General features: G+C 44.6%; 1 protein-coding gene across 2 annotated transcripts in view; it reads right to left on the bottom strand.

Annotated features, from left to right (window-relative positions):
- Positions 1-2,982: 2,982 nt before the first annotated feature.
- The window catches only part of shq1 (SHQ1, H/ACA ribonucleoprotein assembly factor), a 55,153-nt gene continuing 33,142 nt past the window's right edge, over positions 2,983-24,993 (bottom strand). For both annotated transcript variants that reach the window (XM_006784751.3, XM_087840524.1), the window contains 3 exons: positions 23,864-23,987; positions 15,250-15,370; positions 2,983-4,184 (listed from right to left, as the gene is read on the bottom strand). In XM_006784751.3, coding sequence (XP_006784814.2) covers positions 3,548-4,184; positions 15,250-15,370; positions 23,864-23,987 — 882 coding nt within the window. In that variant the 3' untranslated portion in view covers positions 2,983-3,547. The remainder of the gene's footprint in view (positions 4,185-15,249; positions 15,371-23,863; positions 23,988-24,993) is intronic.

The following is a 24,993-nucleotide window of genomic DNA, read 5'->3' as shown; positions in this document are numbered from 1 at the left end:
GTCATTTTAAGAGGACCGAGCACAAAGCCGGAAGACTCAGCCAAAGGGGAAATGCTTCTTTTTCGGTAGTGTCCGACCGCCGTTCCCGTTCTCGTCGCCTGCCAAGCCTCGGAGCGACACCAGTCAGTACGGAAGGCCACAAACGGGAGAGCCGCGGCGGGCCGGGCGAGACAGAAAGGAGACGGTACACAAAAGGGGTTTCTATTTGCACGCCCACTGGAGGAGTCAGACCCTGAGGAGCACCTGATTCATTTCTTCTAGAGGGCTATTAATCTTTTCAAGCACCAGAATCGCTTTGCCTCTCAGGAGCAGGAGTGGAGATTGAGTTTTCTATTACAATCAACCAGAGGCAGTGTGTCACGGGGAGAGGGGGGCCAGTGACAACACCGTCCTTGGCGCTGCCTTTCCCACATAAAACAAAAAGCGGGGAAGGAATCCCTACCACATTAGTGAGATTATTTTTATATCTGTATTCACAGTAAGGCCAAGCAGGGTCACTGACACAGCTGCTCTACAGCTTCTTTATATGAAAAGGCCACATGGTTAGTTTAATCTTCACAGATATCCAGCCTGAACAACTGCAAATTAATTCACGTGTTAGCTCTACAGAGGGCACCTAGGGTTCGCACACTTACTCTTAGCCTTTGCGTCACTTTTCATGAATGTCAGGGCATGATGTCAACGTCAGCAGGGACTAAGGTACATGATGCTGCATTTAAGTTCCACATATATCGGAGTTAAGCTCCAAACCTACCTTTGCGACTTCATCCTTAAGGAGTATTCTGGAGAAGAACTGTAAATTTCCTTTCTTGCTCTTGGAAAGATCAGTCCAACATCGTATCTGCCCACTAAATATAACGCTACAGCCAGGAGATGGTTAAGCATAAAGACTAGATGCAGGGAGAACAACTGCTAAGCTGATGAGTGGGTCAAAAAGGCAGGCATGTCTTTAAGTTAAAGTTAAGACAGGCACTTGATTACTGGGAAGAAAAGTCCATGAGCTTGGGAACAGGAGATCAGATGGAGGTTTTGGGAAGCTCCATCTGTACCTGCCCCTGCTGCAGCAAGAAGACATTGATATTTGCCCCTGCTACATGAGTTTTGCAATCAGAAAATACTTCCTAGTTTAGGCCTCACCCCTGACACCTCCAGCTAAGTGAATCCAGGCAGCCGGCTCCAGAAGATGATGGATTTAACACCAGAGTGTTGTTATTCCCAAGTTCCGACACCTGAGGTATCTGGAACGTGATGTTATCTGCCATCCGTCTTAGACTACGTGAAAGACGAGTTATTCCCAATGAGTGCACAGGAAGGGTGTACTCGAGTAAGACATTCAATCTTTTCATTGATGGCTCAATGAACGCAATCACTGGATGGGAAGCGCTGGACAGATGAGTCAGTGTGACCCTCTAAAGCTCAGAAACAGAGTGAATAAACAGAAATAGCAACCGCTTCCTTCAAGACTACATCTGTGCATTAGAATCAGCTCCCACTCCCATTTACTGCTCATGTTCATGTTGGCATAATAATTTAAAGCCTAGCAGGTCTGGATTGTGAACAGATGATTTTTTTTTTTACTTAAAAAGATAAGTCGAGTGATAAGGGCATGAGAAATGGTGCTTGTGCAAGATCCTCTTACTTAAACTTATACTACTAGCTTTAATAGAGTTACCTTCACTATTAGTCATCCGATGTTACTAATTGGCTCTACACAGACCACCCTAATTAGACTTGCAGTTTTTTTTAGAGCCCTGCAAGTCAAAGGGCCACACTTACTACACTGGTAAGTGGCTGATTTATCAAATTCAAGTCCAAATAAAGCACACGTGTCACATTAATTATTGCCTTGTTTAATTAATCAGCTCCGTTCACTTAACGGCGGCCTAGCCTCTTGAAAAATGTCTGTCGGCCGAGAGTATTAATTGCAAAAAGAACCGACTGAAGTTGCGAGCTCAGCCGCAGATCTCTCAGTCAGGCTCCAGAACGGCGGCACTAATGGAGGAATACGGAGGCCACTTTAAGATGAAAAATGGCAACAGAGCCCCGTGTCACTTAATCAATATGAAAAAGCCAGTGGGGAGAAGGAAACCACCGCCTGCAGGGGCCACGCGGTCCCAGGACTCATGTCCCCAGAATGATATGGGGTGTTTAAAATGGGCCCAATTTCACACCGTAACTCATCTCAGTCGCAGTGATGATGGCGCTCGTCCCCAAGGGGGTGGTTGCGAGGGAGGCGATGCCGTCTTGGGAGGTGCTTAACAACAGCATCCGTCTCTGTAACATAATACTACAGACAGCTCCAACCTAAGGAGCCACCATCACCGGTGGCTCTAGAGTTGCCTCCAATCACACTGGATGAGATTCCTCATGAAATCGCCTCGGGCAACGCTGCAGCTGTGCCACATCAGTCACTCTTTCTGCTCAGTTATAATCCGAAAGGATCACAAAGCCCGAGGAATTCTGCTAACGTGGGTCATTCTGGCATTTTTTCTCCCTCAATTAAAGGAATCAAGTCCCACTCAAGGGAAATTTATTTCCACACAAAGAGCGCTAAAGCAGAGAGGATACGGCATGCGGACATCTTCAGGGCTAAGAGTCCGGAGCGTCAGTTAGTCTCCGCTGGTCCTCTGCCCCTCTATCTTGCAGCTCCCTCTGGCCCCAGGGTGCTGTTATCTCTCAAACAAACAGCTCCTGTGCCGCAGCCCCGCTCGCAGACCTCATCTATCTGCATGACATGTGCTTCCCTGTTTGTTTTGTCTCGCCTGTTAGACGCGGCCGATGATATTGAGCTGTGTCGACGGCACTCTTCCGTTCACACCAGATGAATCAATCACTCCGGCGTGCTCCGCTGCCCTGTTTAGTGCAGGCAGAGTCTTTTCCACTTCAATCAATGCCGAGGGTTTAGGAGGTTAGCGCTTTTCCTGCTATTTGTTAGGAAAAGAAAAGATCTCAAAAATCTCACACACACACACACACACAAAGTTTGTCAGTTTCCTGCAGTGTTTTGTTTATTCAAGCCCGACAGGAATATGCAGATTGACTGTGTAAATATGTAAATATACATGGTTAATAGAGACCACTGTTAGCAGATGTCAGCGCACTGGATTGAGCTCGCAGACGCTGTTAAATTACATGAATAATTAAAAAGAAGCAGAAATTATTCATATAAAATCACACACTATGTTCAGAGAGCACGGATGTATTTGTATAGCAAGTGTGCCGCTTGGATAGTAGACAGATAACAGGCCAAAAACAAACAAAATAAACAGTAGGTTCGGCTGCCTGCAACTATCCTAATAAAACAAGATTATTTTGCACGTTTGCAGCGTTAAAGAAGAATTGAGATTTCGCAGTTTTATCATTAACAAAAAACAAATACTGTACAAAAATATTCCTTTAAGAGGGTTAAGACCCTAAAATTACACGACAAAAACAACACGCAGTAATTTCAAATACAGAAGAGAAATCCTTAAAAACAAAAACACTTCCTGAAATCATCTGACAAGGAGTTTAAAATGAAATCCTGGAACTTTCAAATTCCTTTCCATCAGCTGATAGAGTCCCCTTCAAGAGCATCGGGATCTTGCTGTGTTTGGACAATGAGCAGAGGGTTTCTACGAGGACTCGGCTCTAACAAAGTCCCGCCGCTGCTCCTCCCAGACGTGCCTTCAGTCTCTGTCGCAGCGCTGCTCGGCTGTCTCGCTCCTTTGTGGCTGGAGTCTGGAGAGATTCTCAGCTCCTCTGCCACCCGTTCCCCCAGCACCTGAATCAGCTGTCTGGAGCCTTCTGAGGCTGAGGGAAGGGCATCCTCTCTCCTTTTTTCTGCTGAAAAGCTCGTGGGTGACTGGGGGGTGGGAGAAACGGAGGCGGAGGGTTGGGGTTCTGGAGGGTTGTCCTTGAACATCTCTCCTCCTCCCTCCTTGGATTCGGTGCAGTCTTCTTCAGCCTCAGATTCCTCGCTCTCACTAGACGACTCGCTGCTGCTGTCACTGGAAGTGCTGCTGCTGTCAGAAGAGCTGCTGCTGTCGTCGCTGGATACGGGAGCCCTCTTGGAAGCTTGCTGCTCCTCTTCGACCGCCACGATCCTCGCAGCGTCCTCTAACTCGTCGATTTCCAGCTCCAAGTCGGTTTTTTGCAGGGTTGCTTTTTCCAACGTTGCTGCCAAGTCTGCCACCTTCTTGGACCTGTGAAGATGAAACAGAGGAAAAAAGTAATTAGGAAGGCAGAAAGTTTCAACTCAATACGACACTTACACACAGGGAAGGGAACGGAAAAAAAGAGAGAGATCCAACTACCACTTCATCAGTGGTACCTGGGAGAGAGAGCGGCATGACAACTGACTGATCGACTGGCTCTGCGTACTAAAGACATAGCCACAGGATAACCATCTACAAATCTAATACCCATTAACCAAAGCCCATTCTCATATGAATGCTAAGTAGACCGCGATTTGCAGAGGCGACGGGGGCTCAATGAAATATGGAAATATGGATGTTTAATAATGTAGGAAGATGAGCGCTGCTGATACACGAGCCTTGGGATCTTCTCCTCCCTCCCCCAACTGCTGCGCTCTCTGCAAGAGGTGATAAGAGACCGAGAGGGATTACAGAGGGAAGCAGACCCCTCCTATTCCTCCTTCTCTACCTCAGTCCGTGCATGCAAAAATCACATGCACACTTCCACCTATAAATATGAAATGGCTAAGTCAACCGCTGCGTATGGCACGATTAGTCGAGATGAGGTCAATATATCCTGAGTGTTTCGATGCTGGAGAGGAAAAGGAAAAAAAACAACAAAAAAACTCCCCAAACATCCAATAATAATGCTGCAGCTGGAACAAACCAGAATAAACATGAGCGCTTTGTGCATTGTGCGGAAGCAAATCAGCCCTAAGAGGCTAAAGACGGTGGAGTTGTGCTCCCAGTCACACTGCAATACAGTCAATAAAAGCGTGGATAGAGAGAGCGCGCAGGCTGAGGCCCAAACAGCTAAATGTCTCCAAAGATTAAGATGAAGAGAATGCCCTCATAAAGCAGTACATTAAACAGAGTTCCCATCCCGCCGCTTTCGTTTTATAGTTGCGACTGCTTGAAGAAAGACGCGTTTTTATTGCTGATGAATGTCCTCCTACAAGGCCCCGTTTGTGTAAAGGCATAAGATTGTGTGGAGGCCCCAGCCTGCACATTATTCACGCTGGGAAAGCATGCCATGCTGCCAAAAACTTAAGTGGTTGCCATTGGGCTCCCCGGTGCAGTTAGGGCGTGTGTGCCCCCATCCCCTGTCCCTCCTCTCATTGCCATGGTGATTACGAGCTGACCTCTGCGGGTCACTGCGATTCAGACTGTGTCCATTCAGGGTGGGAGAAACCATGTGTGTGTATGTTTAGAGGGGCTACTCTTTTTCTCACACACGGCTGCTGTTGCTCTCTCTGGCCCAATTAACCCACTGCTGAGCACCAGGATGGCTCCTCATTACCGTGCACTCCTAATGAGCTCCCCATTCTGGTGAGTAAAGTGTTTATGGAAGCAGCATGTAGGCGCTTTGCATTCATTTAGGACCTCAGGAGGAACTATGTTAACGGATCTCAGAGTTGTGCTGTAGCATGAGGACACCCGTTCTCGGCACCACGACAGCCAGAAGAGAATCAACTGCAGATTGGTGGGATAATGCTGGGCTCACACTGTGCGATTTTTGGCCCATTTTGAGCCGATTTTTGAGTCGTGCGACCGTTTTGGCGATCGGCCCGATTTTGGCCTTCATCATGCGTCGTGCATCGTGTAGTATACGTGGGGTAACGAGAAGCGATTAACACCTCACGACCAGCTCCCGATCATCAATCGCTTGGTCGTGAGGATTTCAAACCTGTTTGAAATCCTTGCGACCGTCGTGAGGGTGTCACTGCAGTTTCTCACACTGCGCACGCGCAAACACAAATGTCAGCGAAAAAGACGGCGCAGCACGGCAGTGCAGCGTGTGATCTGGACACAAGCGATGGAGGCACTTGTAGAACTTTGGAAAGCTCATCCGAGCCTTTTCGATGTGGCCTCGCAAAATTATCGCGACCACAACAACCGTGAAAATAGTTGGATAGACATTGCTGCTCAATCACAGCTGCCTGATCATGTTTTTCATTAGCAATTTAGCAAAGTTGGTGGCGGTGGTGTGTGTCTGTGTGAGTGAAAGACAGAGAGGGAGAGCGAGCGACAGAATTTCTCTTATAACCTTCATTTTATGGACGCACAGTGTGAGCACTCGGGTCACATCAGAGCATCGGGCCGTATAGTGTGAGACCCTGCATCGTGACCTACGAACTTCTAACCCCTGCGAGTCAATCGTACAGTTTGAGCAGGAGCTGAATCGCGCGACTGAAAAAAAATCGCACAGTGTGAGCCCGGCATAAGTGATCCACTTGTTCTCAGCTGCACCTTCCCAGTCCACACTTAGGTAATGTTTAAACTGATTGTTTAAAAACAGAAGTTGTTCTAATTTCCATGGAACGAAAATCATGGTGGACAGAATCTCAGGGCTGGTGATCATTGGTGGATTTCTTGCAGTAGCCCATCCCACAGTCATTGATGTCAGTGGCTCCAACTTTGAGCCCAGCAATTATGCCCAGCTGGTGCCAGCATGTTGGCAAATGTCAAAGTTCAGGAACATTCGAGTAGGGCTTTCGCCAGGTGACAGTCTGGTTGAACATCAACCGTCTCTCTCACTCGTCTCACGGTCATCTCTGCAATACCTCGCAAAAATCAGTTTGCCAACGTATGCTGAGAGACTCTTCTCATAAACAGAACTTGGCTGCTTAAGAATAGAAGTGGCGTTGGCAATAAGTGTAATTTTAGATGGTTTCACTGCATCCACAAATCACAAATAAACACAGCCACACCACCCCGCATCTCTGTGGGAAGGCACCACATTGCCAGATGCGTCTCAGCTCCACCCACCAGACAGACACACGGACCCACAGCTCTGCCACAGAGAGCAGAGAGACAAGACAGCAGATGTAATGCCATCGTTTCGTTTTTGTGAAGTCTCAACTCGCCTCATCTTCACAGCACCGAGGAGCCGCAGGCAAACTATCAGAAGGGTCTTTTTAGTTCATTAACAAAAGTCCCCGGAATTTCAAGATCCGGGTGCAATTAAAAAAATCGCTTAAGGAAACCATGCATGACCACCTGTCGTCTTGGAGTTAGCATGTGTAGTTGGAGTTTACAGACATCCACACACAGCCTCGCATTCACCCTCCGACGATGATGAAATCCGTCACTCAGACCTAAAACACTTGTGGATACGGATATTGCAACTCGAGTGCAAGACAGCTGCGTGATGATCTTCACTGTCAAGAAAGCTGCATGAAAAGGAAACCCCAGCTAGGAAGTGATCCTACTAAACAAATGTCACCTGTAACATATTAAATGCTTCAGTACCCATTTAACAAACTTTCAAGGCTGATTGGGTCTAACTCACTAAAGCTGCCATCTACAGACACAGACACGTAGAAAAGTGACGAGCTAGGAGCCAACATGCCAAACTTTAACTGTATTCTTCTGCTGTAACTAATAAATTACTTCAAATGTGAAGCGTCTGACTGAAGTCTGGTTAATGCAATTGAAGATGATTTTCCAGTTTGGGCAGTAGCACATAAACGCACCACACGAGAAGAGCTTCTAAATACATGCAAGCATTTAGAAAATTAAAAAAAAAAATCAAGACGAGCACCAGAAACTGTTTGTTGTGGGCACTGCTCACTCTAAGTATACGCTGTCTGAAGCTGTCACTTATGTGTGAACACAGACAACCACTGCATTCTTTGGAAAGCCGAGTTTAAAAGTCACTGTTTTTGTTTTAAACAATCACAAATAGCTTAATGTAACCTCATATAATTATGATGATGATGATGATGATGATGATGGAGCCTGTTCAGGGTCCCAGGTTCTGCAAAACCCTTCCTGTAGTGAGACTGTGGCAGAGAAGCCTCCTGCAGCACAGCCACTTCAAAGACTGCCCTGTATTCTCTTTCCCCCGTGGGAAGTCATTATTGAGTTAGCGTTGGAGAGGCGCGCTTGTTTTCTCTCCCCTCCCTTGCTCTGTGGTGGGAGAAGCTCGGCCTGCAGTGAACACAAAGGCCCTGTCCAGGAGGGGGGAGGGATAATGTTGTACACAATCCAGTCATTACTATACTGCTGTTGTGGTTTGCCTTCATTAAACTGAGGAGGGGTGGCTTTTTTCAGGGTTGGAAAACTTCTGGCGAGACAAAGACGCCTCCATCTGCCAAAGTCTTTAGATGAGAACGTGAAGGGAGAGAGTGTGTGTGTGTGTGTCTGTGCGTTGTCTGTGAAAGAGCCGAGCTAAATTACAATCTGACATTTCTTTCATCAGGCTTGTGTTCAGTGAAAGAGCAGCTCATTCAGCGTGTCTGTGCTCTTGAAAACATCTCAGATAAAGCTTGTCCTCAGACGCAGAAATCTGTGTAATATAAGCACCAGATTTCCTCAGAGTAACTCGCAAACGCATCATTCACCGGCTGAAGGGGGGGATAAAAGCCGACGCTGGGAGACGCGATCCGTCAGTGTGACTGAATGCTGAAACGGTCCGGGACGCTGTAGCCTCTCCCGTTTCAGAAATGAGAAACACAGATGTATTTATCTGGGGAACCAGTGTTTGAGACCCCAATTACAGCTGCCTGAGGACCCTTGAAACACTGGTAGATGGTTCACACAATTGAGCAGACAAGTGTGGAGGAACTTTTTCCATTTCTTTTTTTTTTTTTTTTTGCCTTTTTGGTCATATAATGGCTTAAAATGCTTATGAAGACAACATATTTGCTGCAAGGATGTGAGAAGAGCAGATCAACAGATGCTGACATCATAAAAAGGTTCCACCGAATTGTATCAACTGGGAACAGAAAATTTCAACCCTAGACACCAGTTGCAACTGCCTGGTAACTATTCCACTGCATTTCATGACTGGTTGGCGAGTGGTTGCAGGAGGTTGCTTGTGGTTGCTATGTCAAATTGCTTGCAAACAGGTATAAGTTGCTGCCCTGAAACCCCCTTGTGATTGCCCATAGTTGGTAGGAAAGTCACCAACGTTTCTGCAAAAACCAGGAAAAGAGACTGTTTGCCTTCAAAGTAAAAGTTGCACCTTCTGAAACATGTTGGTGTCAGTGACAGAACTTTGACTTGTGGTCTCCGTTTCTGGTTTGAGTCTTTCAGGTGTTACTCATCAAGAGTCATGCTGGCATCTTCCATGCAAATTACAGCCAACTGTAGCAATCTGCTAACAGCTAAAGCAATCACAAGGAGGACAATAGGAATGCTTGCCAGGAATGTGAAAGTATTGATGGTTGGTGTCACAGATGTTGTAGCCCAAGGAGGCAATTTCACCAAGTGTGAGTCAGCAACCACTCAACAACTGGTCAGGGTATACGCATTTTCCTCTAACCGACCGTGGTTGCGAGGGTTGGTCTCCATGTCATAGATTGAAAGAGAACCAAACATCAGTCGATTAGTGGGAGAGCCCCCAGCGTCCGAGCCCGAAGGTGGTGCATCACATCCCTCAGGTCACGAGTATGATCAGAAGCATGCTTGTAGTTTCTTTTCCAACATCAATGAAGATTCTGTGCAAATAATCCATTTACATCATGTTCCCAAAACTGAAATTCATATTGGAAAATCATTGGTTTGACACATTCATGATAGGTGGGAAAGATTCTATACTGTTCTAAATCCAGCTGGAAAATTATTTCCTGCTCTGTTCTGACCACTTGGTCAAGAGGACAGGAAGGGGTTTAAAAAAACAAAAAAACAAAAACCGCAGGATCGTTGGGAGTGGTGTAGTACTGCATAGGTGTCAAACTCTGGCCCGCAGGCCAAATTTGGCCCACAGCCGAATTACATTTGGCCTACAAAGCCATACCAAATTACTATTAGAGCTGGGCTACTGGTATTATACAGCTAATATATATATATTTTTTTAGGTTTGGGGAAACCTGCAGTCAGCTGAGACTGAAGAAGTCACTTGGATGAATGACAAAACGTTTCTCCCAGAAAACGCTACGTCCAGATGAACAGAATCAACTTTTGGAGAGTAATATATATATTGTTTAGTATTAAGCTTTGCTTGTTCCATATTCAGTTTTTCAGCAAAACGTGTTTGAGTCCATAAGAAAAGATTCATTCTTATATCTGGAGGAATAAATATATTTCAATAAATATTAACGTTAGCCCGCGACTTTGTTTTGGCCCACTGTGTATTAGAGTTTGACACCCCTGTAGAACTGCAAGACTCCATTTTGAAAGGGAGATCAGCCAATGATGAAACTATTTTGTGAAGGTTTTGGGGGTTGTCATTAGGGATGGCAATTAAGAACCAGTTCCCAGTAGTTGAATTCCTTAGAGTTGTTGGCCTGCTAACCTATCAATCCAGCTTATTGGCTCCACTTGTACTACTATCAGCTGATTTCATCTGATATGGACATTACATCTATTTTTATTCCACAAGAAGATGACAGCACAATGGTAAAGTAGAAACTGCATCCAGGAACAGGATGCAGAAACAATACACTACTAAAGGAACTTCAGCTCTTTGCAAGCACCTGGATGGACAGCATGCTAACACTAAGCTAGCCAAGACCCATGAGTGACATCAAAGCTGACTGAATGCTGACCAAACCCAGCAGCCAGAGCCTGAACTTCAACAGGTAACAAACTGAGTAACAGTCAGGCTGCAGCCTCCATTTCTGTCTGTTCATGTTTCTAAAGTCGAAATCGCCATGACGATCACTTTAAATAGTCTTTGTGCTGGTTTGCATCTTTGCTTGTACTGTTGGCTTTGTGTTCAGGATACTAAAGGAAAGATCGTGTGTCCTCACTTGGGTAGGGATTTGTGTTGGTGTGTCGGACTGTAGCCTCATGTTAAATGGTGTTAAATATTACTTTTTTTGAGTAATGACACCAAAACTGATCACAACGAAAAGATTAAATAGCATCAACATGCACAAACATTAGACCACACAGGATGTAATTAATTTGTCTGTGATCTACTGCTTAGAGATGGTGGTGACTCTTAAAGCGGAACCAGTTAGAATCCATAAGGATTCTCACTGGGTTGTCATGTTCCCAAATCTCAAAAATTAATCTATCACAAAACACAGATTTAGAAAAAGCATTATTTTACTCTTTCTTAGTCCTTTGTGGATTTGGTGGCAGATAAAAAGAAGCGTCTCAAGTGACAAGTTTCTATTCCTACATCATCACTTAGGTTTAAGAGGATTTTTTAAAAAAGCTCCAAGTATTGCAGGCTTTAGTTTGGTCTGAGCTCAAAGAAGTTAAAGTCCTCAGGATTGACTTTGAAACTTTTTGTCAGAATGTTCCAGTTGGATTTACTCTCTACTTTTGGGATTATGGGATCTTTACTACAAATGCTCAGCTCTTTACTTTTTCTCTGCTTTTACTGTCTCCTCACTTACCATCTGACTTGTGTAATGACAAAAAACCTTCAAGTCCTCTACTTCTCCAGCCTGTCTGCTTCATATGCCACTGCTAACATCTCTTTCTAGTATCTCACAATGTGACACAATTCAGTGTTAGACACCCTTTTCTGATACGCCTGTAGAAAAAAAAAATACAACAATCAATTGAATTAACTGGAGTGAACACTCCACACGAGGGTTTAGGAAATTATTTAAGCACAGTACTCTGTGTTTATGATGAGCTGTGTATTCAAGACAAAAATCTGGAGTGGACTCCTGCTGAGAGGAAATCTGTACTACTTATCCCTGTTAGCTGGGAGACATTGGTGTCTTTGTTCTGCCTGGTGGGGCCTCTAAGGATCTCGTTCAGTGATGCGGCTAACGGCAGATAGAGCAGCTCCGTTATCTGTTTCAAAGCTTTCAGGACAGCTGTTTGACAGTTGTGTGGTGCTGTCTGCTGGAAGTCCCTTCCCAACAAACATTTGGGTGTCACATCAGCTGGGAGATTGACACATGAGCTGTGTTAATGTGAACAGAAAAGCTTTGAGCACAAGTGAAACAAAAACATCTGTAAGTGCCAAAGGCTGAAGGGGAAACCTGGGTAGTATTTGACTCGTGTGTTACAATAACACAGAGTTACGCTGAGGCAAAAACCACCAGTCGTCCTAGGCAGCGTGGGGAGAAAGTGTTGACACTGAGCACAAGGGCACTTTCAAGGTGTTTGACCCACACGCCTCAGCTGACACACTGACCCCACGCTTGACCTCCTTGCCCTGAGACACTTGCAGTTGTTAGAGCTCCAGAAACTCCCCCGCCCCACCCGCGGGGGAGCTTTTGTCAGAGCTGCTGACAAATGTCCCAGACGGCCGCCGCCGAGGACACAACGCTGAGGTTGAACAAGGTGAGGGAGGCAGGGTGAGCGCGTAGAGCCAGCGAGGGACTGCTCCGCTGTCCAAAAATAAAAAACTGGTCTCAGGAAAGAGAATGCCTACAACTTCATTTTTCGACAGTTGCCCGTTGTTGCTTTTCATGCTTTTCTGTGATGCACTCTCTTTTCTACAGTTGAGAACAAAACCCATTGTGTCTCTGAGGACTGCTCACTTCACACCTACCATTCACAATTATTTGAGTCTGTCCATTCAGCTGCTGTGGTGCGAGGCTCGGCCCATCCTTAAGCCGCTTCTTGTCAATTTTCCAGTTTTTGCAGCAATGTGTCAATGTCCATTTCACACATCTCAGAGGCAATTCACACATTTGCTCCACAAAAGAAAAAGCAGACTAAACTTTCTTGCTAATCACTTCATCCTCTCCTCAGACTAACCCTGAAGCGCTTGTAGTCTGTATTCTCCGCGTTTTTCTTTTTTTTGTCCTGCTAGACTATAATTGACCCAATTAATAAGGGTGGGTGGGTGGCTGCGAGAGAAACTTGTGTGGTAAAAGGAAGCTGCGGCCCTTCTGATTCTCTGAGGTACTGTAACACAACAACAGGCTTATAAAGCTTCGTGTGCGCTGGCTGCCGTGGATCTGTGTTGGCCTGTCTCCAAGCTTTTTGATAAAGGCAGGCAAAACAAAGAAAGAAAGTGAGGCGACTCGCTTATTTCCCCCCTCTTTTTTTTTTCCTGTGCAGTCCAGCAACTCTGTGGGGGTTTTGGCAGCTGAAGACCTTCAAAAGCATACAGTGAAACTAATGGACTGGAGAGGCTGCTGCTCCATTTGAAATAATACTGTCTGCTAACAATTCAGAGATAATTAGGATTGGAAGGATGTGTGAGGGCGGATTAAAAACCATGCCCAACAAAAGGATGTTTGTGTGTGTTTGTGTGAAATAGTGACCGCTCCAGTGAGGGGAAAAATATAACCCAAAACAAAAAACAAAAAAAGTTCCTCATTATTGAAACAACGGGAAGCGCAATTTGCTTTGAGGTTGCGCGCTTGATCTCAGTGCAAAGGGGTTCTGCTCCGAGTGTCTGAGAGCGTAGAGGAGAGCGCCTGCCCCATGGCTTAAATCATGATGAAGTCTTTACGAGGTTGTAAATCTGAGACCGATGTCTCAGCAGTCAGATGAACTTTAGAAGTAGAAACGCATGTGGGACACAGTGAGGAGATTAAATAAATCAAACACCCCCCCCCCTGCAGCCAGCAAACATCCATTAATCGCCGTGTCTATCACGTACAGCTGATCGCATATGCCTCGGCAGCAGCAGCGGAGAGGGAGTGACAGGATACGGGGATTGCACCGGGGGGGTGGGGGGTATATAGATTACATCTCATCTAACCGCCTGGGCTCCCAGAGACGACTCACTTAGCGGAGGATGACAAATCCTGCGCGGGGGAATATCTCGCACTGTGGGAAAACAATGCCTACACGATCTGTCATCAAACCTGTCAGATGATACAAAGAGGGCCGCCACAACAAACCGCATGTGTGATAGAGGAGGTTGGTCTGTGGAAATCACCGCTGCCGCCTCGCTCTCCTGCGCTGCTGCTTTGCATTCTGACTGCAGGCTCCTTTTAATATTACACTGCAAACATGGGAACATAGTTTCATAAACCGCGAGAGAAGACTGTATGAGGTTTCTATTGAGTGTGAGCCAGCGTGCTCATACATAAAGAACGACAACAACAAAAATCTGTTCACGCTTGGTTGCTCTCTCAAGTGGCAGGAGGTGATAGAAGTGCTTCTACTGTTTTTTTCACATCATGACAGCCTACGGGAGGTTGTAAAATAAAAAAAAAAAATACTGTACACTTTTATTTAGACAGGAGAAATGTAATGATTCAATCACAGGTCAGTGCTAAGAGATCACGGGGCCAATCCGTTTAATGATCGATGAAGGGTGTAGTGGCAGCCAGCACGTTTGGTCAAGCTGACATTTAGTTCCAAAGTAGAGCAGGGAGGGAAGGGAGGAGGAGCAGTGCGCCGGTGTGCCTCGGAAGAGACTGATCGACTTTCTCTGTGAGTTGACAAGAGCTTCAGAAGCTCCGTGCGCTTACAGACTAAGATCGAGTGCGCGTCTTCTCTCTGCTCTGTCTCAAACAGCCCTGAACCCGACTCCTTATTCCTCCCACCCTTTACGAACGCAGCATCCGCTGCATTTTCTATTTCTTTTAAAGAGCAGCATTCAAGACTTCTGCTGGAAAAATGTAGAAATGAGAATGTGAGGAAGGGAGGTAGAGACCGCTAAATCCCTGCAGACCTTTTATCGTGTCTGCATCTGGGCGCTGAGCCTACAACATCAGGCGCGCATTTTTCAACTGGGCTTTTTCCAGACGAGCACACCACTTTGCTGAACCTTGGCCAGGAGTAAAACTGAGCTCATTACTCTGTAATGTGCTCGCGGGCTCGCATTTAAAATGTGACTAATTGTTAAATATGAACTAGGAGGGGGGAGGGGAGGAGGAGGAGAGAGCCATCAGACCTGTGGCATTTGGGAAGAAAGTGCAGATCTGGCATCTTTGGGCTTGCAGTTCTAGGAAAAGGTCGCATCCGCCATAGATTGGAGAAGCCCACGCAGACGCGCATGAGCTCCTAAAAGTTTCATACAGAGTGAATCCGTGAGTGCAGCTGGCTCTTTTAACACCCACTGATGGTACTTTGACCACATAAACTGCATCTTTCGCAGGCTTGGTCGTGCGATTGGCCCTGCTGTGACAAAATGACACTGAAGCGTCGCGGGAGGGGGCAGTCTGAATGGCACAGTGCATGGCTCTGAAGGTAATTCTATCTGGATTGAGGCCTCTGAGGTGTCTGCATGTGTGTGTGCTGGTTGACTTACTTGACTCTCTGGATCCAGATGCAGTAGTCTGTGATGTACAGATCGTTCAATATGTATGCCGGCTCATTCTCTCTGAAGACTCTGTGAATATCCAGCAGGCATTTGAGGACGCCGGCTTTCCCTGGGCACGGCAACACAGCCGGGGTAGGCAAATGGAAAAACAGTGTTATTCGTGCTCACTATTAAGGATGACAATGCACTCCAGCTGCTGGCAGATGCAGCATGTGTCTTAAGGCTTGCAGTTATTGTTCCATACATAAAAGCCAAGATACAGGATCAGAGAGAAATCCCAGCGAGCGGCAGAGTAATTTCATCCATATGGGTTTTTTGTTTTTTAGGAAAAAGAGAAGTGGTTCATCTGAGACAAAGATGACAACTCTATTTCTGGAGTCTGTCAAATTAATAGTGTTTCTGCTCAAACTCTGTCAAACACTGCTTTGCCTTGATTTATCAAAAATAGCTCTGAATGTTTCTGATGATTTTCCACTTGACATAAATCTTAAGCCTGCCTGTTCTGCTACTGTGCTGCATCCTTATCTGTATCCATTTTGCTTCTGATTTGACGTTACATCAATTAATTAGACGTAGCATGTAAAAGCTGAATTTTTTAGAAATTTGCATCTTGTTGAATCTTGTTGATTCCCCCCCCCCTTTTTTTTTCCTCCACAGCGCTCAAAAACTATTTCTGTCCAAGAAATCCCGCCTGGTCCTAAAGGACTTCTCACTTTCTCAAAGTCTTTCTTAGGCAGTTGGCAGTACATTTGGTTTGATTTACATTTCTAACCTTAGAAATGCTATAACTTCCAAAAGTGACATTTCTCATACTGAAAACTACAACAAGCCCGAGGGCCTGGGGGGAGGCGGAGTTGCAGGGGGAGACACTGGCATTGCGTCTATGCAGCTCTTCATGCACACAGCAGATGTGGTCGTTCATTTCCTTCTAATCCTGTTTGTTTCTTATTTTTCTCTCCTAATTTCTTTCATAAAAATCTGTCTTTGCAAAACTTTAGAAATGTCAAGCTTATGCTTAATTAGATTTTAAAATTAGGCACAAAAATAATTTATTGCACTAATGACTTGTGGTGCTTTCATTAACACTGAGCGGCAACAACATTAAAGTTGCAGTGATGCCAGTAGATTCCAGATGCAAGTCCGTAATCCCAGCCTTGGTGGTCGTTATTGCACAAACAACTCTAAACGCCGTTCATCTGTAATGAGTGTAGGCTGCCAGTGCGCTGTTTATCTCAGCTGGTGTCCACGTCTATTTACTCCAATATGTCCAATATGCATCGATAAATCAGTGAAGCTCGCTTCTGTCTGATGAAAGGTGAGAATGAATGAACTGTTGTTTTTGCCCGTGTTAGCCGCAGTAAGCAGAACTGTCTTAAAAGTGGACCTAATATTGTTGGACTCTGATGCTTAGTGCTAATAAGCTCTCATATGTTCTTGTTATTTGAGGAGGGGGGGGGAGGAATCTCATCAGCTGGCATAATGTTAGCTTATAACCAGCTGTTATTGTTATTTGGCCATTGTCAACTGTCTGGAGATGGAGGGTCGCACGTCCAGTCTGCTGACAATAACTGTCACAATACTGTTAATAAATAACAATGTTTATTCAGTTTATGAGATGAAGCTCAAGGTGAGGAAGAGCATGATGTTTTATCCAGATGCCGGTCGTGTTGGTCCTTTTGCCTTTGTGAAGGGGAGCCCTAATCAGATGATATGACAAAAGGCATGAGCTTTCATGTTTTCAGTCTAAAGGTGAAGAGACAAATGAAAACACGTCTCCACAGCATGTGAATGGCTCCTAGCTTTCTTCTTTTCCACCTTTGATGTATTACGGATGTGACCGGTCTCTAGCCACATATATAAAAGTCCATCTTGGTCACTGTTCATGATTACAGGGTAACATGCCGACTTCACAAACTCTGCATTTTTAATGGTTTAATGTGGTCAGACGCCGCAACACACTGTAAAAAAAGTTTAATATTGTGGCTGTTCTCTGTGCGTAAATATACTGATTTGTATATTCTTGGTTTATTTTGGGAGGAGACAGAAGAGGAGGTGACTGGATTGAGGTACCCACAAACAATAAGCCAATCAGCAACAAGGAGAGAGATTTAAGTGATTGATTTAATGTTGGAGAGAAGGACTGTGTGTCATTATGACTGCAGAGTTCATCCCAAGAGGCTGCTTTGGAAAAATGTGTGCTCTCATCTATCAAAGCAAGAGCACAGAAGATGTATGTTTACAGCCACCAGAAATATCCACCAGGAAGCCACCAGAGCTGCAAAGTCCCAATATGCAGTTGATGTCTAAGAATAGCAGCACCTCATAGCTCTTTATTTGCCTTCATACACTTAACTGTATAACTATTGCCACAACACATTAAACGCGTTATTTTAATTTAATATAAAACCTTTTAAGTGTTTATTTGTTAATTTTAAGCCAATAGGATAGAATGTGCTTTATTCAATGCAAATGATAAAACATACAGATGGTGACAGAAAATGTATGTCTACTGTCAAACTATCTACTAAAGAATGTGTACTTTCAGTCCTTATTGACATTTTTGACAGTGTGTTTTGAAATTGTTTTAGAAAGACCGTTTCTTCTTTCAACACCCCAACTGCATCACACACAGAACCACAATGAATATGTTCATCTGGACGTAGCGTTTAAGTGGGAGAAACGTTTCGTCACTCTCACAAGTGACTTCTTCAGTCTCAGCTGACTGCAGGTTTCCCCAACCTTACAAACAGTCCATTGCATAATGACTGAAACTAGCACCACTGAAGGAACAATGGGATGTGAGGTCAGTTCCTTGATTCCTTCCCTGTTTTGCAAATTGCAATGGCCGTTGATCAACAACCACTGATCAAAGACCATGAGTACCATCCACAGTGAGCTGATAGAAAAAGACGTACCTTTAGGCCCCCTCCTCGATTCAGAGATAGTCTTTCCCTTTTCACGTAAATGGCCTCCTTGACTCCCCGCTCAAACCAGCGTTCCTCCCTGTCCAGGATGTGTCCAGAGGTTGTTTGGTGTCCCCAATGTATAAGTCATGGCAATCCTCCTGGCACTTAACAGTACCTACATTGCTCTGTTTGTGTCAAGGGATCATTGGCGTGGACCATTTTTGGCCGAGTGTGTTTTGGCGTTTGAAAGCCACGCAGTCTTTGGAGAAAATGCGTCTCAACTGTTCCGATACTCCTGACACATACGGAATCACTAAGGGTTTTCGCTTAGGCAGCAGTTGTCCTTCTCTCCTGGATCCTGACCTCACAGCCCATTGTTTATTCAGTGTGCTGGTTTCAGTCATTGTGCAAAGATACTGTTTATAAGGTTGGGGAAACCTGCAGTCAGCTGAGACTGAAAAAGTTGCACGGACGAGTGACAAAATGTTTCTCCCACTGAAAACGTCCAGATGAACAGAACCAAATTTTTGGATTTAATTACCTGCATGATTGAGCATGCATCAAGACGATACACTGAACACGTGTGTTATTCTGAAAGGAATTTTCTCCTGAAGCACAGAGCTAGTTAAAGTGCTGCAGCAGTTATCCTTCAATCAGGCATATAAATAGCCATATGATGTGGCCAACAATCCGCTGAGGGCAAGAGAAAATGCTCCTCTCCACCTCCAGAGAGCTTGTTGGCATTGTCCAGAGACATTCCAGACCAATCAAAATAAACAGCGTACTCACAGCGAGGAAAACCTTGAACAAACATTTGGTGCTCATTTAAAGCATGGCATTGTATACAGGGAACTGTGGCCTTAGGAAAAAACATAAAAGAAATATTTTTTTTCTTTTTTAAAGAAAAAAAAAAAATCCAGGCTTGGATTGTGTGAAGCAAAAAAAAAAGGTCTTGCTTCCAAGATTTTTTTTCTTTTCCAGAGAGAAGCTTTCTAAGTTGTTTGGAGAAAACTGGAGCAAAGGTTGAGTTTAACATACTGATTGTTGGTGAAGGGTTTAGCACAAGTGAGCAAGGCATTTCAATTAGGTTTCATTGGGTTATCCAATGAGTGGGGAGGGAGACGCATTCAAAATGTAGAGCAGTAATTCCTTCATGGCTGCAGACTGGGCAGGCATGCAGTGTGGTGGTGGGTGTGAAGTGGACCAAAAACAAAAGCCTGCTGTGTTTTCTAGACACTGCAGCAGCAAAGTAATCTTTTTTTTTTAAATAGTTTTTATGTTTTTTACATAAAGACTTAATGATGTATGTGAGAAACACAAACTCAGCCATCTTTGTCACAGCCTTTTCTAATGAGGAATTTAAAGTATTCTTACTTACAAATATCTTGAAGGACACTACTGACAGCCCACAGCATTTTTTTAAATTTATTGCTTAAAACATGTTGAGTAAAACTTCACAAAGACCAGTAAAACCACTGCGTGATAACCTAAAAATGGTCCTCGCCACCTTGTCTTCAACTAAAAACAGAGCAGCTTCATATCTAAAGGAAAATGAGTGCAATTTCAGCACCATGTCTCAGTTTTGTTTTGGTTTTTTGCATTATAAAGAAGCACTAATGTCAAAAGTCAGTGGCAAATTGGTGCAGCGCCTTAGCTTAACCACCTTACTCTGGTGTCGTATGGCAGCTACAGAGGATGTCATAGCCAGTACGAAAGTTGAAAAACTAGACTGTGTCGAAAGACTCAGACCTGTGGCTTGGAACAAACACTCATTACATTAAACATTTTAACTTTGCAACACAATGGTTCCCAGTGTATTTTCCACTGGGAAAGTCCAAAAAGTATTCCCTCCTCCTCAGCAATTTTCACACTAAAAAGCCACCCAGTGGTTCCTTATGCAAGTGGATATTTTACTGTGCTATGAAAAGTAAAATGACTTAACAAGGGAGGCAATTACTAATCTACCTGGCTCCCTAAATAGAGCCAGGTAGATTTGGACAGTGGTTTCCCTTTATACAGTCAGAGGGGGGAAAAAAATCATTTTAACCCTTGCTTAAGTTTTTTGGGGTTTGAACAGTGAGAGACAGAACAATAACAAAAAAAATCCTGATAAATGCAATTCAAAAAAGTTATAAATTAAGTCACATTTTCATGAAAGAAATAAGTATTTGATCTCTTTCAAAACACGCTTTTGTACTTTTTGTAACCTTTGTTGGCATTCACAGAGGTCAGCTGTATCTTGTAGTTGGCAAAAGTTTTGCGTACATCTCAGGAGGGATTTTGTCCCATTCCTCTTCGCAGATCCTCTCCAACTCATTAATGTTTCGTGGCTGATATTTGGTAACTTGAACCTTCAGCTCCCTCCACAGATTTTCTATTGGATTAATATGCTTCCTCTTGAGCCAATCTTTTGTTGCCTTGACCATGTGTTTTAGATCATGGATTGTCATGCTGGAATATCCACCCACGATCCATTTCAATGCCCTGGCTGAGAGAACAAGCTTCTCACCCAAGATCTGATGGTATATTGCCCCATCCATCCTCCCTTGATGCGGTGCAGTTGTCCCATCCCTTTGCAGAAAAACACGACTAAAGCATAAGGCTTCCACCTCCATGTTTGACAGTGGGGATGGTGTTCAGTCATAGGCAGCATTCCTCCTCCTACATTTTCTTGGTGACTATAGTCCCAGCTGTCTTGAGATCACTGACAAGTTCCTCCTGAGTAGTTCTGGGCTGGTTCCACACCGTTCTCATTGTTATTGAAACTCCACGAGGTGAGATCATGCACGGAGCTGCAGACCGAGGGAGATTGGCAGCTAATTTATGGGTCTTCCATTTGTGACTAATCGCACCAACTGTTGTCACCTTCTCACCCAGCTGCTTGGTGATGGTCTTGTAGCCCATTCCAGCCTTGTGTAGGTCCACAATCTTGTCCCTCATATCCTTGGAAAACTCTTTGGTCTTGGCCATGGTGCAGAAATTAATTGCTCCAATGGACAGCATTCTTTTATACGCATAACAAGTTGTGAAGGCTCCCAATGGCAGCTCGCTGTCTGTATAAGATAGACCTGGGGGCTAGAAGTCCTACTGATTGATGAAAATGTGAATTAATTTATAACTTTTTTGAAATGCATTTTTCTGGATTTTTTTGTTATTGTCCTGAATCTCAATGTTCAAATAAACCAACCATTAAAATGATAGAATGACCATTTCTTTGTCAGTGGGCAAACTTACAGAATCAGCAGGGGTTCAAATAATTTTTTCCCTGACTGTAAATCAAGTCAACATTTAAACACTGCATTTGTAATTACTCAGGGAATCTTTGTCAAATATGAAAATTTGTTTAATTATATGAAAAATGTAAGTGTGACAAGATGAATAAATAAATAAATAATAATGATGAGGAAGGGGGTAAATACTTTCTCTGTTTGATAGCCCTGCCACCATGAATGACTTGGGGAACAGGAAATCTACTAAAAGTTCTTTAACTCATATCAATAACATTTAAATGATATTATCTTTTTTGCTTCTAACTTTTCAGAGTAAAAACGTGAAAATGGCGTTTTCGTCTGAAAACGCTCCACGTCCACACTGGCGTTTTCAGACGGTTTTACAGAGTTGTGCGTCCACATTGAAACGTCCGAAAACGCTTACGTTCCATTCCTGCGCATGTGCAAAAGCGAGTGAGAATTAAAGAATTGGAAGAAAAGCTATCTGGAACATGTACAAACTGATATTCATCTTTTTTTGGGCTGTCAAAATTCAGAGCAATCAAAACAACTGCTGTATAATGCACTCCGCTATCTTTGTTTAATTGGTCGCATGACTGCATCACATGACTAAAATGTTTTTCGAGTGTCCGCACTGCAATGGAACAGCTCCGTTTTGAAATGTATTCGTTTTTGAGAGCGTTTTCAAAACGCTGCGTGTTTCCTTGGGGAAAACGCAGTCTCAGTGTGGACGGGAGGCCAAAACGGAGAGAAAACAATGCGTTGGTGTGGACATAGCCTGAATCTCATCCAATAAAATATCACCCTGGCCTGAATGTAAAATTTCATTACTCAGACCAGAGCACCTTACTCGACCTAAAACTTGACTTCCACAAATGTAAAACTTTCCCAAGAAATTCCAAAGAAACGTTGGCTGTAAAGGTGCTGTTGTGAATGAACAACACAGAAACATGGCGGACCTTTATCGAAGGACACATCTGACATTTCCTGTACCGTCCTTTCTGTTTGATCACGACAGCAGCGCGACAGTGGTGCCCACCTCGACACTTCCTAACTCCGACTGGCTTTCTGCTCTTCTCTACCTGCCCGGTGGCTCTTTAGTTACAGCCTCTTAGGAAGCAGGTGGAGGAGCTCCTTGAGAATGCTCACCAAACTGCCAGAAGGTTGTTCAAATATTTACCCCTGGATAACACTTCCTCTGAGGCCTTAATCTGCTCGCTGCCATTATTGGGTTTGTTTTGCTAATATGAATGTTTGCTTGTACAGACAGTTAAATGAAGTACCTCGAAAATGGAACGTGCATTTCCATTCGCCTTATCCTGACAAATTAATTAGTGTCTAAAGTAATGCTGGGAGGAAAGGCAGCCTCACACATGCAACAGAACGAATTACTGTAGTGTTACAGTTGATTAAGGAGAAGCCCTTTTACTTATTCTTCATAATTCTTGTAAATAATGAAGGTTATGAGCCGGGAGGGAACATTATTACATATTAAAAAATTAAGTCCCCCCTCTAAATTTAAACAAATAAACAGACGCTTTGGCTTCTTATTATGCACAGAGTGGAGTTGGAATAAGATGTTCTTTGAGGTGTAAGGAGATGGAACAATTTCCAGGTTTGGGCTCAACAAGAGAAATCTCTGCTCTGAGGTAAAAGACAGAAAGGAAAGAGCGAGTCTAACTGCTGTTTCCCTGCCTCTCCTGATCAACTCATCTTCCTACTTAATGAGGCGAGGAAATGCTAATCTGGGGCTTAAAAGGCCTTTAATTTTCTGTCGTTTGCTAGTGTTAAAATCATCACAAGCTGGATAATCTTAGCCCTCACACATCCTGAGTATGTTTACACTGCTGACTCTCAGCTGTCTGCGGGGGCTTTTGATTTAAAGATTACGTGGAGCTTTGAGATATCAAAGTCAACAGTCCGTTTTCCTCTAATCCACATTTCGCTCCCTGAGGGGGTGGGAGCCCGGCCACTCTCGCTCTCTCGCGTAGCTGGAGGAATATCATTTTCAAACACTCGCTGCTGTCTTCTCATGGGCCATTTTCCATCAGTGGCAGGCTGCTTCTGCTAAACAATACTCCATGCAAAGCACGCTGGCTATCAGGCTGCCTTTTCAGCAGCACGCACTCTCGATCGAGCAGCATCCTACAGGCTACGGACGCGCAGCAGACTCTGACTGCACATGCTAAAACCCATTTACATATGAAAGCGCTGCTCTGCAGAAACCACGGGGTGGGCAGAATCAATTACCACTAATTAGCCAAGATCCCGTGTTCGCAGTGGAAAGAAATTAGAGTTGATTTAGCTTCTAGTTTGAACTCAAAACCACAAAACCCACAAAGAACACTGCAGATCATGTGGCAGATGTCAAAGGGTCACTACCAGTCTGCAGAGGTAATAATGGTCTTTATGAGCTTTTGTGCATATGTGTGCGTGTTGCCGGTGTAGCTGGTAAGCGTGTCTCACCTGAATGCAGAATTTTAGCCGTGTCATGAATCGCAAGAGAGACCAACGAAAAGTGTCTGTAGAGCGGGTAGCACAAAACCCTCCGTCCAAATGACACCAGGACCTCTTGCAGGGAGCTGTATGTCTGCAGGAAAGAGAACAAGACATTTGTAAGAGTATCCTGCACAGAGCCAGAGCACAGAAAGGGAAACACAAAGATGCAGCTGGCTGAAAGGGCTTGAGGTTTTTCCATCCCCTCTTATTCTTAGACTGAACACTGGCCCTTGTTGGTGAAAACTGCAGTTGATGGTTCTGTAATTACTCCTAACAACTACTCATTTATAGAGCTGGCAAAATAGAGGCTTGCAACTCTTAAACACCTCCACAGCCCTGGACTGTTAATTGCTGCCTCTCTTTAATCACTGCTATCACTCTCTGATGTTCTCTGCACTAATGGACATGGCCTGGAGACAGAACGAGAGATTTTTATCATCCCCCTCACCCTCAAATTCCCTCGTTTTTTTTCTTTCTTTGTGGCTTGTTAAGGATGTATTGCAAGCTTGCAAGTGCATGTCATTGGGGATCATGCTTTCCCTTGGGCTTGTTTAGCAAGAGTGTAAATAAGGTCTGCTGCTGCCGCAGGGGGGGAGTGGGGGGGGGGACTCACAGTCACACCAGCACAGTCGACTGAGGACAAGTAAACAAGCAGCAGATGGGGGGTGGGGAGGTGGGATAAGGTGGCAGGGAAAGAGGAATGTTTGGCATAAGCGAGGAAAGAGAGAGCGAGTCAAGTCAGAGCATTAAAAAAAGATAGCAGACAGCAGAATGGAGCGAAGCAGCAGAGCTGTATCAGCAGTGACACACAGATAGACAGGCAGTCAGAGACGGAGAGGAATCCATTGTAGAGCAGAACAGAGCGAGGAGGTGGTGGAGGAGGGGGAGACTGAGTGAGGTGGCCCCTCAATGGGAGCTGACAGCTCTACTGACTGACTGACGAGCAGCAAAGGGCTGTCGTGCAGGTGAAGACTGTTCTGTGCTTCCCTGTCAGCACAACAGGGAAACTACTTCCTCTCAAACCATGGTCTAGGTCTAGGCTCCTAAACGCCTCCAAGAACCCCCACAAGACTTGTTTAGAACTGCATTTTGATCAC

The sequence above is a fragment of the Neolamprologus brichardi genome, chromosome 5 (genome assembly GCF_056152115.1).
Source record: "Neolamprologus brichardi isolate AB-2024 chromosome 5, ASM5615211v1, whole genome shotgun sequence".
NCBI lineage: Eukaryota > Metazoa > Chordata > Actinopteri > Cichliformes > Cichlidae > Neolamprologus > Neolamprologus brichardi.
The sequence above is the reverse complement of the archived record's forward strand: the minus strand, read 5'-3'. Positions and strand labels throughout refer to the sequence as shown.